This window comes from Lissotriton helveticus, chromosome 6 (genome assembly GCF_964261635.1).
Source record: "Lissotriton helveticus chromosome 6, aLisHel1.1, whole genome shotgun sequence".
Lineage (NCBI taxonomy): Eukaryota > Metazoa > Chordata > Amphibia > Caudata > Salamandridae > Lissotriton > Lissotriton helveticus.
In genome coordinates this window covers 1,344,018,508-1,344,037,381 of record NC_136067.1, presented here as the reverse complement: position 1 = coordinate 1,344,037,381, position 18,874 = coordinate 1,344,018,508, and the positions used below count along the sequence as shown (strand labels likewise).

General features: G+C 46.7%; 1 protein-coding gene across 2 annotated transcripts in view; it reads left to right on the top strand.

Moving 5' to 3' along the window:
• TTC13 (tetratricopeptide repeat domain 13) overlaps positions 1-18,874 on the top strand; it is a 1,212,286-nt gene that overhangs the window by 556,753 nt on the left and 636,659 nt on the right. For both annotated transcript variants that reach the window (XM_078649075.1, XM_078649076.1), the window contains exon 12: positions 3,137-3,293. In XM_078649075.1, the coding sequence (XP_078505201.1) occupies positions 3,137-3,293 (157 nt within the window). The remainder of the gene's footprint in view (positions 1-3,136; positions 3,294-18,874) is intronic.

Below are 18,874 nucleotides of genomic sequence, written 5' to 3'. Positions count from 1 at the left end.
TTTTGCGCAAGTGTTTGTGCGGGCTTAGTATTGCTCTCATTTTTTAGCAGCAGTTAATTAATGGAGATGTTTTTATTTTTTATTGCACTAATAGTGCAATGGTCAAACAGATGTACATTTAGCATGAAAGAACCACTGCTTCAACTGTGTTGCAAATTATGAAAAACAAATGTAGTTGTTTTGAGAATAGTACTGCTTGTTTACAGTCAGCTGATTTGAGCCAAGAAGGTCGGGACAAGCACTTCTTCCTGTGGGCCTTTTGTGGAACCATCAAGCAATGTAAAACTACTGCCTGTCATTTTTAGGTCTTGCCTACGCAGCGCGCATGTGCTGCATAGGAGGAGACCTTTAGAAATCAATTCAGTTTTTCAGGCAAAAACGTGCACGCATTGCATTGCCTTGAATGGCAACGCGTGCACGTTTGGCGATTCCCTTGCGGGAGCGAGCTTTGGAACCATCTGTTTGTAATTAACAGAAGGTTCCTGCTCGCTCTCGCAAGGGAACAGGCGGAGGCCCCCTCCTCTCTCCCCTTCTCCTGCTGCCTCCTTGTCGGCTCAGTGACATCCGAGGCCTCTGCATCACAGTGTTTTTAGCAACCATTTCTATCACCTCTCGCAGGTGCGAGGACGACCGCAATCGTGAGATGTGTGAGCGCGAGAGCCGCGAGTTGGGGTTCAGAACACGGGGGCGCGATAAAATATGAGGCGACAGACACAAACCTGCACTCAAGGGTCGGAAGTGCTGCTCAGCCGGGGAAAACATGAGTGGCTGTGACTACTCGAACGCAAGTTGGAGGGTCGCTCATTTCCGGTGTCGATGCACAGCATTTACATTTCTCCATCTGGCATTTCTGAGATGCTAACTTCGGTCTCCATGGTGGTACAATCAAAGATGGGGGTGTGGGAAGAAGAAGCACAATGGTTGGCAGGAGGAGCCAGTACACATTTTCACATGGGTCGCAGATCTATAGGAAAAAGCCTGGTTTTGAGGTAGCAGCCACTGGACAGACCTGGAAATAATGTAAATTTGATGGAGGAGGTGTGTTTAGCAATGCCCGATGGGAGAGGAGAGTTTGCAGAATGGTTCCTATTTTCAAAATGCTTTAGAAACTGAAAATTAATTGGCTTTCATATAGAATACCAGTATACTCACTCATCTGGTCTTTCGAAGCAAAATACAACGAATAACTCGTTAGACAAATTTAGGTAATAAAAGTCATGCAAACTAAAGTGTATGTCGTATTTACAGAGCATTATGTGTATAAACTAAATTGTCAAACTTGTTTAAACCACACTGCAACTGAAAGGAACGTGGGTCTGGCAGACCTCTTTTCACCAGTTCGCCAGGCTGCTGTGTCTTCCAATAATGCTCCATGTAGAATGAACATCAACCATCCATCCACACTGAAATACAGATCAAAATGGCTGCCATGAAATGCTGCGGGCTAGCCATGTCCCAGCCATCAAGTTGGTACATCTACCTTTGTCCCATGATTGACTATGAAGGTGAATCATGGTGAATCTCAGCTATAGCACAACCAAGCAGGGGGTATGCAAGCTGTCTTCATGGACCGCCCAGCCCTCAAAGTCCCCTAGGACCTCCTGTAAGGCAGCATCCATCTATCATCGAGCTTCAAGGAAAACTCTTACATTTGTAAGACTATAGGCTTGAGCCACATCCCACCTTGGTCTAATACAGCCTATTAATATTCTCTGATAGTGGTCAAATTGCTATTTTGTTATGTTGTAGTTAGTACTTAATTTGAACAAATGGTTGAAGGGTCCCACCGTCTCTGACTTTTCATCACGTTGATCCAAAACAAGAGCGAGAAAGCCAGAAAAGGGGTAAGAATGGAGGAAAAGAGTGAGGGAAAAACTGTGGCAAAAGTAGAAAGCAGAGAATAAAAAGAATGCACAAGAGTGAGATAAAGGGGCAGGGAGTGTCTGGTGGTGGATGAAAGAGGCTTGAAGGGGAATCAAGAGTAGACAGTGTAGGTGTTCGGTAGCACTGGCCACGGGCTACTGAAAACAAGCATTGGCATAGCCAATAGGTCTCGCCTTTGGGACCTTATAAGTGTTTAGTTATCCAGCACAATATCCTTGGCGCAACAACATAAACTGTTGCATGGCTAAACACTTATAAGGTCCCAAAGGCGAGACATGTTGGCTATGTCAATGCTAGTTTAGTTAGAGTGCCAGCCAGAACAAATTAATGCTCTCTAGTTGCCTCATGGTATCCTATCCATCTATCAAGTCATGATTTCTATTGAATTGTGAATCTTATGGTTTATTTTTCATTGTGAATATTGAACTAAAATACCAGCATGCAAGGAAAACAGCACCTGGTATGGTACTAACTAAGTAACAACTGAGAATCAGTCTGTCTCTACATACACGTGGAATGCTGCTTGTTTGAAGTAAATGGCAAAATATTCAGAGATCCTCACTGACATGGATCTGTAGCCATTATCCACTCTTGAAGGCCATTAGTGCATGGAAATAACTTATTAACTGTTGATCCCTTGTAAAAGTGCAACTATGTAGAATAACACGAATAACTGTTAGTGATGTGCCATTTTTGAATAAACTGTTTGATAAAGTGAGTGTTGAGGAGGTTGGATTTCCTCCCCATCGTAATTTTCAAAGTACTGTTAAGCCACAGTTCTGATCCTTCATAGTACTATGTATAGTTTGCTATTTCCCAACCTAATGGTCTGTTGAGCTTCTTCGAATAACACACAGGTGAATCCTATGGACCTGGTACTATGTGACTATTTCTGTTGGTCGATCATAGTTTTCAAATCATGTTCTTTGCCATTTACTCCAACTGTATCTCTAAGCAAGAAATGAAAATGGCTCGCTTTTCCTCTGGATCTGTGTTTGTTCTAACTTTAATATGTCAAGACTATATTTATGTCTAGGTGAAAGGACTAAATTACAGATAACGTCTTACTGTTAAAGAAAACAACTCTTCTACTTATGAGATTGAATTGATGCGCAAAGAGGAAAGGCCTAAAGTTTTTCCTATAATATTTGTCTACCAGCTAAACAAACGGCTTTCAAGAACCAGTTGGGTTTCAGTGAATGCAATGCAAATACCAATATCTAATGAGACCCTTTCTTTTTTGATTCAACAGAATATTCTCGTTATATGCATGCGCATCTCGATACTCCAGTTACTGAGTATAATATAGATACTGATCTTCCTGGAAACTTTAAGGACCATTGGGCAAAAAATCTTCCTTTTCTTATCGAAGATTATGAAGAACAACCAGGACTGCAGCCACACATAAAGTGAGTTTCCTCTTTAAATATTCTTTTTAAATTTGAAATGGATCCATTCCATTTCCATTTATTAACTTTTATTCGGCCACTAGGGCCATAAAAGTGCAAGGACACTTGTAGTGAAAAATCTGGGTAACTCCCAAAACATCTTCTTGTACAGAGTTCATCCCACAAGAGAGCAAGAAAAAAAACACAGTGCATAAGAGTTACAGCAGGGATGTAAAATTATATATAAAACTATTTTCAACCCATTAAAAACTGAATAAAAGCAACCATCCAAAGATGAGCTGTGATCTAAAATTTTTACAAAGGCTAAAAATATAGGATAAAGATACAAATCCCCAAGCAGTTGCTCGACCTGCGCAATTTCAGTGCATTTGTTCTTCCCCATGGGATCTACTTTAGACAGGCCTGCCGTTTGTTCCACATGTAATTTAAGAATCGTGATACAGCAAGGACAATATTGTGGGTGGGTGTCATACTTTAAAACTCTGTAGGCCTCTCTGCAGCGCACAAAGCCCAAATTCTTGCATAGCTGTAATAACCAGCACTTGCACGGCAGTCGATAGGCAGGACAGAGAGGCAGAAGATGTAGTTCGGACTCCTCCATATAGTTACATTAAGGGCATTCAACCATTTGGTCTTTCACCCATTTGCTAGTGAACGCTAGTAGTGGAGGAGTCCCTAGTCTGAATTGCACATACAATTTCCTGGCCAGTGGGGGTTGAATGGAATCCAGGAAGTTTTCCTTGCTGTACACATCTTTTACTAGCAGGGATTCTGCTGTCAAACAGCTACATGAGGTACTTTCTTGAATGGACAATAATTTGGCTAGTCTATAGCGTTTGACTAGCTCCAACCTAGAAATTGTGGCACATGATGTCTCCGGTGTTCTCCAGAGGTCCGACTTGCCTAACTTGGAGGCAAGGTCCCTTATGTGGCAAAGGCATGGAATTTTCTTGGTGGTGCATTTGGCTAAAAGGTAATTTAACTCGCCACTGAATACAGATAACTCTGGGGTCACCCATAATCTCTGCCAGAAGGTTAAGGGTCTCAGCGCAATCTCTTTGTCATGGGGCCTGATACCCAGGACCATGTGAAGGGGAGTAAGGGGGTATTACGGGGTAGGCCTATAAGCTGACGCATTAAGTTATTCTCTACCGTCATCAAGTTGGTAATAGGGCAATACCCCCACAACTCCACCCCATATAATGTGGCACCCCTTGCTTGTGCTGTATAGATTTCCTCCACAGGGGTGGCTGGTTAAAAGCTGAAGTTCTGTGCAGTTTCATTATACCGCCCTCTGTCTGGATTAGCCTGAGTCTTGCTTTGGCCAGCTGTGGCCCCCATTCAAAATGCTCTGACAGGGTAACTCCCAGATAATCAAATATCTATACTCTTTCCAGAGGAAATGAAAGGAAGGGTTTGGATGGGTCGTGTTGGGAGGGTTGAAGACCATATATTTTGTTTTTGTTAGGTTGATCTCCAACCTTCATAGCTTACAAAAATTGGCGAAGCCATCAAGAGTGCGCTGGATACCCATTGGCGTTTTTGAAAGTAACAGGGTATCGTCTGCAAAACATCAGCGCGGGGACCTTCCTGGAGAATAACTTGGGGGCATTGTTGTCCTCAATTTTTTTAAGATGGTCAATAAGACCATTGATAAAAAGACAAAATAAAGTAGGGGCTAAAACACATCCCTGTCATATCCCCTTTTGGACAGGAAAACGGGAAGTGAGTTCTCCATATTTTCCGCATCGCACTGTGCAAAATTTTCAATGTTAGCCTCTCTATAACATTTAGGACATAAGGAGGGATCCCAAGGGCATGCAGCACCTTCCAGAGTTTCTCCCGAGGAACAAGGTCGAAGGCCAACTTCAGATCAACAAATATTAAATAGAGGCAGCCACCCTCTACAGTCACCGTTTTCCAGAAGAGTAGTTGTAGTCTGAATAGCTGGTCTACTGTTGACATATTTGCTCTGAAGCCAGCCTGGTAGGGACTTAAAATTTGTTCTTCTTCCAGCCAGCCCTGAAGACGGTCCAGAAGCACCTGGCCGAAGAGTTTTTAGATGATGTCAATTAGGCTGATTGGCCTGCAGTTGGAGGGTGAGAGGGGACAACCTTTTTTGAATATGGGAACTATCTTAGCCCCACGCCAGGTATCGGGGGGTTCTTCACGGAAGAGGTCCCCCTTTAATTTGTCTAGACCAGGCGCTTTATAACGATGAAGCTTGTTAATAGCGTTTCCCACTTTGATCACAGTAATCTTCATGTCCCCCGCCTGGTGGAACTCCGATGCCATACTGGAACTAACGGTGTTGACAGGCCCCCCATCCCTGGAGGAGTACAATGACCCAAAGTGAGTCTCCCAGGCTTCAGGCGCTATATTGGGCATAATGGCCGATCTCCCTTCCCTGTCGCCCGAGCTCACTATTGCCCAATTCAGGGTCTTTATCATTCAGGGCAATCCTGAGAGATTCCCACCTCTCTAGTTCCCAGTTTTTTTTCTCCTGCTGGGTGGTTCATTTGTACCTCAATTGTATCATTCAGAGCAATCCTGAGAGATTTCCACCTCTCTAGTTCCCAGTTTTTTTTTCTCCTGCTGGGTGGTTCATTTGTACCTGGCCCTAGAAAGTTTGATTTGTGGCCTGTCCTTCGCCTTCACTGCATCCAGAAGGTCCCGCTTGGCCTTGCAACACTTATCGTTGAACCAGGCGCGTTTGTTTCGGCTAGTTTCCCTAGTACGCACAACCGGGAAAAATACATCCGCCAGTATTGAGGTAAGCTCTGCGTGTATTTTCCCTGGCTTATCTAGATCCAAGGTGGGACCCTCCACCTGTGCTGCCTCCCCCATTTTGGTTACGAATGGAATTGCTAGCTGATAAACTTTACCCAGCTTGAAGGGAGATTGTTGTAAGTGGCCCCATCTGACATTTCTTCTATTGTTTGTTACTGTTATTGCACTGGTCAGATTGGGGGGGACAGAAGGAGATTAAGAAATGCGAAGGTCCCATGGTTTTAAAGTCATAATCAAGGCATAATGGTCCCTATCATGCCTCTGTGTAAGGACCTTGTCCCAAAGTCTTGTTTCCACCATGATGTAATCAATTAGGGAGGCTTGACCTTCTCTGTTAAATGTGGGCTGCCCTGGCTGGTCGGATTTAGTCCGGCCATTACATGCCCTTAACGAAAGAGCTAGAGTGAGTTAAGCTGTATGGCTAGTGGAGACTACACTTTAATGGGAGTGGTCAGGGGGTCGGGTATAGACGAGTACAGGTCTTCTTCCGTCGGGACAGAGTGAGAAGGATCAGTGAGGGGTTCAAAGTGGCAATTAAAATAACCCCCTACGATCAGCCATATCCCTGGGTCCAAGGTTGGGATGAAATGTCCCAAATGGGCAATGGTGGCAGATTCTTGGCTGTTGTTAACAGGACGAGAATACACGTTTATTAAGGCGATTTTCGCCTTTGTGGAAAAGGAGAGGAGGACGCACTGAATGTCATTTGTGTGTTATCTGCTCTGCTCTACAGCAAAGGTGGGTGCCCACCCAGATGTATAAACCTCCAGAGGGTCTCCCCCTGCCCCCCATGGTTGCCAGCTTATTGAATGTGGCAAAACCCACCCGCTGGAAGTCCTTCTCGCCCAAGTCTCCTGGAAGATACAGATATTGTGTTTACCCACAAAATCACCCATTGCGGGGCAGGGCAGTATGTTTTTAAGACCTGCCAGGTTCCATGAGAGTATCCTCATCCCGTTGTCGTGACCAATTTCCCCACTCTCAGCCTTGTGTGCACTAGCACTCTGTGGTGGCTGGTTACCTGTTTAGGCCGCACAACACCTAACAGGTTCCCTCCTCGGTTCACTTGCTCTGCTTATGTCACCCCGTAGGGTGGGGGATATAACGTCAGGGACCCCACTTGGTTCAGTTCTCCCTCCTTCCTGGGCAGTCCCCTGTGGGGTGCTTGAACTATTACCCCCAGTAGTTTGCTTCGGGCCGCAGCCCACTATGCCCGTATGGATCCTACTTAGGCATATAAGCACTGTATCATCCATTTTTCTCATACTCTTGCAATGCATGTTGAATCATCAATTCCCATATTGTATATTACATGGGTCTTGCAGGTGTTATTTTACCTGCACTAGGGCAGTTAATTTATTTAACAGCTGATTATGCTTGCCTTTAATTAATGGTGCACACTAGTTTGAAGTAGAAGTTTCTGCTTCAGGTATTCAGTTTCTGATTTCTGCCTAAAGTTTCCATAGTAGTTATATCAAAGGTGCTTTCTAATATTTTATAACTAACTTCAGAGAAAGTGATAAGATTAGTATCATTATCAAGATGCTATTTGTTTGAATGCACTTGGAATGCATATCCAACCAACACCAGTCCAATCACCAGTAGTTCACAATGCTATAATTATTATGTGCACTTGTTTAAAGGCTTCAAGTAAAAAAAACACTCTTCGTTCATTTACAGAAATACAAATCCCAAGATTTGTTCATTGTTACATAACTTCAAACTAACAATTATGTGTCAAGCCTACCCATGTACCTTTGTCAGGGGATTACCGGGTCTGGAAGTCCAAAAATTCTATGCAAAGATAATATACCATACATAATCGCCACCCCAGTTCAGACCCAGCCATATGCAAATCAGTCTTGATATTGTTCCTCATGGGAAAAGCCCAGCCCGAACTACCATACATAATTGGAAGTGCTGACTGGGACAGTTTTTTGAAAAACATGTCATATACATGCCTATTTTACAATTTGAAAACTGCATTCGATCAAAGAGATTGTAAGACTATGGAGCTGTGGATGCTAAAATTGTTACTCATAAGTGTGTGACTTCTACTGTAAATAAGGCCTGATTTAAATAGGAAGTTTTAAACATGGCAATTCAATGACATCAATATGGCATTCATTTATTTATTTGTTCAAAGCTCTCTGCTATCATTGATCTTTGTCGTACTGTCTGAATGATAATATCCTGCAAACTGTTCACCCCTGGAAATGATCCAGCAGACAGCCGCATCCAGAGCCACGCCCAATAGTATGGGTTGTCCACAAAGGGCAGACCTTAAACGGACAGTTTTTAGCTGATCTCTGCGATGATGTAGTTCTAATATATGAACTGACCTTCTGACACATCTTGGTACTCCACATAAAACTTTTAATTTAGGGCCTGATCCACAAAGACGTTTGAAAATGTAATATGGCATGTTTGCACATTTTGTTCAGATGCAGATTTACAAATTCCTGGAATTCAGAAAGGTCTCCTGTTGTAAGATGCAACAATTAGATGTGATATGCTAACATCAGCTGTAACACCAGTACTTAACTGCAAATGTTCTGTGTATCTTAAGGCACAGCAGGGGGTTATGAGCATGACAAAAAAATTATACTTTCACGGTTCAAAAACCAAACCAACAATTACCGCAGCTTCTTTTTGTTAAACTTTGACCTTCGGGCTGATCCTTTCATCCACCACTGCAACATTTTGCTCTTCGCCAGCTATATCAATACTGCAGTTAATCTTCTGAGTGACTTAAGGAATGTTTCAGCATAACCCGACAGTAATCTCAGGGTCTGTCTGACTGTCTTCCATTCAATGCATATTTCTAATATTCCCTCAATTATAAAACATTTTCTGTGCCCAAAGCGTCTGTTTGGGGTCAGTAGCTAAGTGTAATGGTTACAATCCGGAGAATCATGCATGCACCTGGTACATTGTGAAGATGTGGATTGATCAATTTTGCGTAGAAAGCTAGGGCACACTTTAGTCCACTCAGAAACGTAGACTTTAGTAGTGTGTCTGTAGTTAATTGATACCATATTTGTTTGGGCACAGCAATATTTCCAAATCATACCCTCTATTTCCTGCAATTCCCATTTTGAAGTGCTCTATGTCTACTGTTGCAGTGTTCTGTATATAATTATATAGTCTGGAGACCCGCACCCACCCTCCTGATGATCTGATCATGTTGGTCTGTGTAAGAAATCCTTGGGTTTGTACGGGAATGGAGGCCAATTTGGAGATATTGCTTGTCTAACTCTAAGGAAGGGACACATGTCGCAGCATGGCCTCTTTGAAACTGTTCCAAGGACATAAACCTTCCATTGGGAAACGAGCAATTGCAATGCAATAGGTCTCGCATTTGCGAGAGTTTAAGCTATTGACATTGTAAATAACAATGCCTTTTATTTATGTTTTTTAAAATCAACGCATAAATAAAATGCAGCGTCATTTACATTGGTAATAACTCAAACTCGTGCAAATGCGAGACCTATTGCATTGCAAATGCGAGACCTATTGCATTGCAAATGTGAGACCTATTGCATTGCAAATGCTGCCCTCCATGCAGGGTGCATGGTGCTCTCTCTCCCTTCTCTGCCCTCCTTGCAGGCTGCATGGTGCTCTCTTTCCCTTCTCTGCCCTCCATGGTGCTCTCTCGCCATTCTCTGCCCTCCATGATGCTCTCTCTCCTTTCTCTGCATGGTGCTCTCTCTCCCTTCTCTGTCCTTCCAGGGTGCATGATGCTTTCTCCCTTCTCTGCGTGAAAGTGTGAAAGCACCAAGGTGTGAACCGGGAGAAAAAGCGGGGTGGGTGGCATGTAGAGGGTCAAAGGGGGCACTGGCTCTCAGAGAGGTGAGAAGGGGCGGGGAGTAATCTGAGCACAAAAACAACACCAGAGCAAGAGGCAGACGCTCCGCTGGGAGCCTGGTGTAAACTGAAGAAACGTACACTTCTTAGCACTACAAAGCAGCCGTAGTGCGCCTTTCACTAGACCCAACAAGCGGCTGCCATTGCCGGCTTAACAGACAGGGAGCAAAGAAATCAAAAAAGCCATGTGTACTTTCACTTTAAAAATACCGACCGCCCCACACAGTAATCTCGAGACGGGACGCAAGTGCTGTGTGGGGCAGCGGGTGTTCTTAAAGACGCAGTAGCTGCATCACCGATCTCGCGTAGTTCTCCCACGGGCGCCGAGTGCGTCCTACCTGGTCCTTAATGCTGAGGATACCCATTTCCCGAGGTGAGTCAGCATGCGGCGCGCGGCATGGGGGGCAGCAAGCCCGGGGGAGGGAGGGACACAGGCCAGTTCTGCGGTAAGTGCGGGTGCTGTGGGGGGAGGATAGGAGCACCCCCAATGGAGAGCTGGGGAGGCTGCAGGGACGCAAGCTTCAATACAGCACAAAACAAAAAAATAAACACAGCGGGAACCGCGGCAGCGCCCCGGGGCAGCTGAGGCCGGGCTATGACACCTGTAACTCGTAAACAGACCCACCCCCTATCGATAAGAAATTCAGTCACGACAGCCGGCAAGCAGACAATCTAGTTCAGAGGGGCCGCACGAAAAGAAGACGGGGCGTAAACACAAAATCCCCAGTTTCAATCGGAGGCCACTGTTTTACATAAACAATGACACCAGCCAATGAAAATGAGGGGCGGGGCTTCAAGTCCCCTTCTCAAATCTCTTCGATCACAATAGCCCTCGCAGAGTGAGCAGCGCATGCACGCTGCAACGCTAGGCAAGACTTAAAAAGGAGTGAGGGAGGGGGAGAGGAATGTTAGTGACATAATAAAGAAGACTGGCCAGGACCACCTTCTTCACTAAGGCCACCCTCCTAATCACAAAATAGGTAAAGAAGCCCAGAGAGTCATCTGTGAGCTTAGAGGTCTCAACACCTTGCCTAGGTTACCATCACATAAATTTGCAGGGGAATTATATATGTTGAGCCAAAGATTTTTTAATGTATTTATTACCTTCTGCAGTCTGGGATCGAGCTTCAACTGAAGAGTAAATCTGCAAGTTTGCTGCAGAGGAAAGATGCAAGATTCAGCCCAGGTCACCTTGAGGACAGAAATATTTGGAGAATCTGAGCTATAGAAGATAGGCACATGTTGCGTCTTGGACATAAAGCAGAATATCGCCCGCTTATAATAAAATTATGCGAATCTCACCTTTTATTGGGAACCCCTCACTCAGCCCCGTGTAAGTGCTAAAGGTTCCATTGCCATGGCGAACAACAGTGGTGATACAGGAGCGCCCTGTCTGGTGCCTCTGCACACTGGCCATGAAGTGAAAATACACTTACTGGTTTTCACTGTAGCTGTAGAGACAGAATACAATACATTAATCCATTTTCACCAAGGGAAACCAATTACAAACAGTCATAACACGTTGTGCATGTAATCCCAATGTAGGGTGTCAAATGCCGTCTCCAAGTCGAGAGCAATGCACAACCCTCTGGGGTACAAAGATGCAGATTCATCTTTGACACAACAAAGGAAGCGGGCATTAAGAAATGTGTTACGACCAAGAACAAAACCCGTCTGATCGTCGTATATTATGATGGGTATTGTCAGGAGCAGCTGAGTAACCAGAATCTTAGTAACAATTTTATAATCTGTGTTTAAGATAGAGAGTGGGCTATGCAATCCTAGATCTTTCGGGTCATTATGAGGTTTCAGCAGAAAAGAAATAAGTGCAGTGTTTAAAGATGGAAGAAGAGAACCAGATGTTTAAATAGCTTGGTAGTGCAGGGCAGATACTACTGTATGTATAGGCGTGGAACAAACAAACCTGTCTAGTCAGGAATGTAAATTGTGCACATAGGAAGGGAATGTAAATTTGTGGTGCAGTGGATGCTTTATCCATCGGGTATCTTCTATGGCCAAATGTAAATGTCCTGTATTTGTAAAGCGCAAACAGTTAACGAGGGTGTCAAGGTGCTGAGGGCCGGCGGGAAGATTAAGCGAGCTATTGGCCGAACGATTGTCGTTGATACACCAAGCCCAGCAAGGCACGGGATTGAGAGAGCAGCGGTGTAGAGCGTTCAAGTGAAGCATCAAGGATCGTGTTGAAATCCCCCCAAAAACTCAGTTGGTGTTAGGCCAGTCATTCATGGCAGATGTTATTAGGGACCAAAAGGGCAAGTGATTGATATGTGGGGTGTAAATGACTCCAAGTTTCAGGGCATGGCCATTTAAGGCACCACCTGCAAGTAGAAATCGACTGTCTGTATCAATGTGTGTCCATTCTTCCTTAAATGGCGTCCTGGTCCTAATCCACACTACCACCCCTCTGGCAAAGGCGGAGTAGCCTATACCAGTCAAAATGAGGCTCCACCCTGATACACTGACCATACGTCCATACACCCACATGAAGAGCAGTACCTCCTACTACGTGATCTAAGTCCCCCGGCTAAAGGCAGTTTCCCTGCCGACAGAACTGTATTACCAGAGGAGGGTATGTGTTGATAAATACCAGAAATGCAGAAGGACGTGAGAGAACCAGCTCCAAACATGTGGCAAGATAATTGGAGTGGGCTCCAAAACATTGTGTCCTAGTGTTCCAAACCGTCCAGCGGGCCCCCCTGCCTGAAAAGTTATGGAGAGGACCATTGAGTGGGGTTGTAGTGCTGCAACAATGCTTCCCAGGAGCCAGATCTCCTCCTATGAAGCATAGTGGGGAAAGAGGATTTCTTATTGCAGCAGGTGCTGCGCTATTCCCTGCAGGCCTCTGTGGTAAAATGCTCCCCTTTAGGATCTTCCCAGGCAACAGCACGGATCCACCTGGGCGTTGGTCCTGGTAGGCCAGCAGCAAGGGAGGCGTGCGCGGCACACCACCCGGGTCTGCCCGTGGCCATGGCCAAGCCCGACAGGCCGCAGGGAAAACAAAGAAATGTGACTGTGCCGCCTCACCGATATCCCACTTCTGCAACAGTCGATCCTAGGGGCTTGGGTGGGTTGCAGCAAGTGGCAAATGTCCGTCCCGTGAGGAGCACCTCTGTTGTTGGCCACATGACTCATTGTCCTGTTCCGGCCCCTGTGCAAATGCACCATCGAGTTCCAACGCCCCAGAGCAGCCCCCGGGTGCAGCACTTCTAGCCTTTACAAAATTGGGGCTTGCAGCCTGCCGGATGGTTCAGGATATCTGCTGAGCCAGAGAGCTTGACGCTCACGCATCTGCCATGTTTCACAGCTAGGCCATGCCCGCCAATCTCTCTTTCATATGGTTCTTGGTGAGCCCCTCAAATCTAAATTTCACTCTAGGATTCTGCATACCCCATACCAGCGTGACCATTAACGTTCGCAGTCTTACAAAGTAGTTCTTTCTGCGGGTAACTGCGAAGTTAGAGAAGAGATATAAACATTTGGACAACACTAGCATTTTTAGCAGGGCAAATCTGCTCTTCTTAGATAGCATCAGCTGTATCCCTCTCTCTATCTGTCCTGTTAATTTTTCCAGCGCCAGTCTGTAATTGTCCCAGATTACTAAGTGTCTTTCTGTGTTATTGGAAATGCCCTAATTTTTGACTGAATCTTCACACCTGCGGATCAGGTATTCGAGAGCAAGCCTGATCATGCTGTTTGTATGGGGAGCATTCCAGACTTCCCCCAGTTAATTTGAATGTAAGCAAGCCTGCCATATTCTGTTATTTCTGATAGAGATGTCTACACACAAATTCCTTACCTTTTGAATATTCCCCCCAGGAATCAGACTGGATCCGTAAAAATCGTGAGCAGTACCGTTGCGTGCCGATAGTTGCCATCTTGCGTCTCGCAGTCATGTCACTCCACTCTGGAAGCAATGCACGCCCCCCCATGTAGCCCCCCCAGGCTCACTGAAATCAGTTCCATTCTATCTGCACCAACAGACGCAAAACTGGAGCTACCCCTATCTTTTTGAGACTACGATTTCAACTATTTTCCAAAAATATATTTCCTACTGTGTGCAAATTAAATGCTGCCACCTAAATGTTCAGGGTTTAAACCTTTTGGGAAATTTCGCAGACAAATGTCTGTGACTGACAAGCACGTAGTTTGCCTGTGGTGCCTGGGGTAGGACCACATTCCCAAAACCTGCAGTGACTGTGCTTTGATTAACCCCAAGGGCACCCGGGAGCTAAAAGCCACTATGTTTATTGCGAAGCACGGAACTGAACTCTACATCGTGACTGGTTAACGTTCAAGCGAGGACCCTATCCCAAGGTCGATCCCGTGACTGATTTGTCATCACCATGTATATCTTCGGATAAGTTGAATTAAAAAACACAGAAAGTTAAAGCAGGCTTCGTCCTTTTCCCTCCTCTCTCAATCTTTTGAGGAAAGCCAGAGGGTGTCAATGTGCCTCCCAGAGTCTCTCTACAAGTCGTCTCCCCTCTGAGCCGAATCCGTCCCTCGTACCAGAGCAACCCAATGACGCTGCAGCACATTGAACAATTTTGGGATGCCATGCTGCTGCCTTTTGTCACGTTACTGGCTCTCTCTGGCCTGCCTTTGTGCTCTAAGGAGCCAAGAGGCCTCCCAACATGGTTTCTGCTACTGCTTAGTCCTCCCTCAGTGTCATTCAGGCCTCTCGCTTTACTCCCAGCGCCGGACACATATCAGTACTGGTTCACTTTCTAGCACCACATCCCATGCCAGACTGCAATCGACTGACTCCAGTTCTATCAACACCGGATGATGATGGCCAACCTACTGTGCTATCTAATGCCGAGACTGCGCCGCACCTGACCTAAACCAGTTGCCCAAGCTTCTCTCATAAAGCCATAGCCCGTTGGCCACCCCACTGATTCCAATAGGGTACCCCTGCCCCTCAGAAGAACTCCTGTTCTACATGAGTTGTTTGGTACTGATTTGGATAATGGTGGCTATGAGGCTGGGGATGAGTTTGCCCGCCTTTACCCTGAGGACAATTGGTGGGAAGATCTCCAGGATGCCAGCTGTCTGGATGCCTCTCCGGACACTGAGTTGATTTCTGCTCCAGGCCCTCACATTGAGGAAAGTGCTTCCTGTGCAATGGCTGTGCTGAGGACAGCAGAGGTTCTTGACCTTCAGCTTCCTACCCAGGAAGTTAAGACCAAAATCTGACAGAGATATCTAGCCGCAGATTCCTTACCTTTGAATTTCCCAGGTGGCTGACTAGATCTGGAAGTTTTTCTTTGAGCAATACCCCTGCGTGCGGGTAGGTGGTGTTGGTCTGCTCTGCATAGCTTCATTTGCGCTGGAAGTGACATCTGTGTCGCCTATATAGGCACCACATCAACACTCTGATGCCAGTTCTTTTTTTGTATAGAGAGAGCTACCCTCTGTCACTTTTTGACAGGATTTTTTCAACCTTTTGTCGACCCTTTTTTTGTTGCGTGGGATGTTATCTAGGAAGACTTCAGGGTTCAAGCCGTGCGGCGCCTGTCATCGCGCCATGTCTGTGACTGACCTTAATCTGGTCTGCCTATGGTGTCTGGAGTGCAACCTCGACTCGAAGTCTTGCTCCGACTGCCAGGCCATTTCTCTGAAAGCTTGTTCTAGGAGCCTTATTTGGACAGGCCAGGATTGGGAGAAGAATGGGAGGGGTCACTGGAACCTTTAGAATACCAGCAATATGATCAGGACATGGACTGGTATTCCGAATTGGATGAGGCCAGTGGACTGGAAACATACCCAGATACTGCCATGCTTTCTGCAGCTACCGTGGCTACGGAGAATGGTGAATCTTAAGCTATGGTGGTGCGCAGGGTAGCTGAGGTCCTTAACCATCAGCTCCCCACAGTGTCGGTCAAGACTAACATTTTGATGAAGGTCCTACAGTCTGGAGCTTTCTCTTCGAAACCCCTGCTTCCATTCAATGAAGCCCTCACTGACATCTTTCTGGGAGCCTGGTCCAATGCCCAGCACAGGGGCTCCTATTACTAGGACGATCGCCTGCCGCCACCGCACTACCCCGGGTGACCTAAATTTCCTCACTACCCACCCCACGCCAGAGAGCTTGTTGGCCCAAGCCTCTAGTTTCCATGGCGCTGTCCCTGCCACTCCCCCTGACTGGGAATCTAAGAGGCTGGACAGTTGGGGCAAGAAACATTTTTCTTTCGCCAGCTCTGCATTGCAGTCAGTGAACACTGCATGTTTATTGGGCTGTAATTCCCACATTCTGTGGGAAATGGTTGCACAAGAGCTTCCAGAGCTCCCTAGGATGCCCAGGCAATCATCTCCCAAGCAGTATCAGATGGAAGAGATGCAGCGAAGTTCTCCATCCGATGTGATTTACACACGACTGACTCGCTGAGCAGAGCGATTTCCACAGTGTTGTCTGTTAGATGCCACCCCTGGCTGAGAACATATGGCTTTTCAGGGGTTGTCCAGGCCTCGTTCATGAACATGCCTTTTAATGGGACCTGTCTCTTCAGAGAACCGGCAGGCACAGCGCGGGAGCGCTTTGGGACTCATGGGCTTCAGCCAAGTCCTTGGGCCTTTTAGCTGCCCCGTCCCCACGCTGCCTTTTGCGGCTATAGAAAGGGCGTTTTGAACTGTGCCAACCCTATCCCAGGCACCGTCCTGCGCAAGTTGCACAACCCATGTGGGGACGAGGGAGCGGTTCATTCTGACCACGAGGGTCGGGTAGCCAGCGGTCCGGTCAAACCACCACCCACCAGCAGCATCAGCCTCCAAGCCATCCTAGTCTCACCCTTCCAGACCATGGGCGTCAAGTTGGTGGCAGAATCAACCATCACCTCCACAACTGGCAAACCTTTACATCAGACTGGTGGGTCCTCCAGATCATCCAAAGTGGCTACTCCCTCCACCTTAAGACCATGGCTCCCTCCATGCTTCCATATACAACCCACTGACGGAGGATCATTTAATTTCGCTTCAGGAGGAAGTCATGACTCTCTTGGCTAAGGGAGCCATAGAGAGGGTTCTTGCGCCAGAGGTAGGTCATGGTTGGTATGCCTGCTACTTTCTGGCCCCAAAAAGTACCAGGGCCTTCGTCCTGTCCTAGAACTTCAAGCCCTAAAATGACTTCCTTAAAAAGGAAAAGATTTAAGATGCACACATTAGCGCAGGTCCTGTTTGCCCTGGACCCTGGAGACTGGATGGTAGCCTTGGACTTGCAGGACGCTTATTTTCATATCCCTGTTCTGCCTGCCCACCAATGCTACTTCCAGTTTATGGTAGGCCACAAGCACTTTCAGTTCACTGTGCTCCCCTTTGGCCTTACCAGCGCCCCTCGGGTGTTCATCAAGATTATGGCAGTGGTCGCAGCCCATCTGCACAGATCAGGCGTGCCAGTCTTCCCTATCTTGACCACTGGCTGCTGAAGGTGGGTCGCCCCAGGCTGTCATCTCCCACTGTCAGACTATGGCTAACCTCCTTCATTTGCTTAGGTTCACTATCAACATGCCGAAGTCACAGCTGACACTGGCCTATCCTCCTGAGTGCCGAGTCCAGGATTTTCAGGCTATGATACCAATGTTTCAGCCTCTATCCTGGCTTTTGGTGAGAATGACCGAGGCTGCTGGGCCTCATGGCCTCCTACATCCTGTTAGTGACACATGTCTGATGGTATATGTGGGCTCTAAAGTGGGACCGGAAGTTCCAATGGGCACAGCATCAGGGGAATCTTGTCGACATGGTCCAGATCTCAGGGGGAACTGCACGAGACCTGCCGTGCTGGCTGATGAATCGCAATTGGGTCAGAGGCAGACCACTCCCTTCCCCACCCGGATCACGCAGTAGGGACAGATGTGTCACTGCTGGGCTGGGATGGGGTGGACATCTGGGAGAGGTGGAGGTCAAAGGGCTCTAGTCTTCTGTGGAATCTGAACCCTACATCAACATGCTGGAGCTCTGAACGATCCGTTTGGTATTGAAAGCCTTTCTGCTCTCCATCAAGGTAAGGCTAGTGCTGGTGTTCACAGACAACACCACCGCCCTGTGGTGTTGCAACAAACAGAGTAGGCTGGGGTCATGGACCGTTTGTCAAGAGGCTGTGCTTCTTTGGACATGGCTAGAACAGCAGGGCATATCCATGGTGGTTCAACACCTGGCAGGTTTCTGAACGACAGGGCGGATGAACACAGCCACCGACGCCTAGCGGGTCACGAATGGCGTCTCCATCCAGAGGTGGCTCAATGTCTCTTTCAGCAGTGGAGAGTGCCTTGGTTAGATCTGTTTGCCTCCGCCAAGAACGAGCACTGTCGAGAATGCGCAATGTCAGCAGTTTACCGCCCTGCAGTTTCCAAGTAGGCTCTTGCTCGGAGATGCTTTTAGTCTTGAGTGGAGCTCAGGCCTCTTGTATGCCTTTCCGCCCATACCACTCCTACCCAGAGTTCTCAAGAAGATTAGGAATGACCGGGCCCAAGTCATCCTTGTGTTTCTGGATTGGGCAAAGGGAGTCTGGTATCCCGATGTTTTGCGAATGAGTATTGATTCTCCGATCAGGCTGCCTCTTCAGGAAGATTTTCTGTCACAGCACCAGGGAAGGGTCTTCCACCCCAACCTGTCAACTCTAAGCTGTCTTGTTTGGAGATTGAGTGGCAGTAGTTGATAGATTTGGACCCTCTGCCCGAAGTCTGTAATGTTGTTTTGGCAGCCAGGTGTTCCTCCACCAAAACACTTTACACCTTTTGGTGGAAGAAATTTGTAATATATTGTACAGAGCAGTTTATTGACCCTCTTTCTGCTTCTTTTTCTGCTTATTTGCTTTTTATTTTGACCCTTGCCCAGCAGAGCTCTGCTCTGGGCCCTTTGAAAGGGAATCTTTCAGCTTTGCTGCCATCCTCAGGTCGCCAACCAACCCT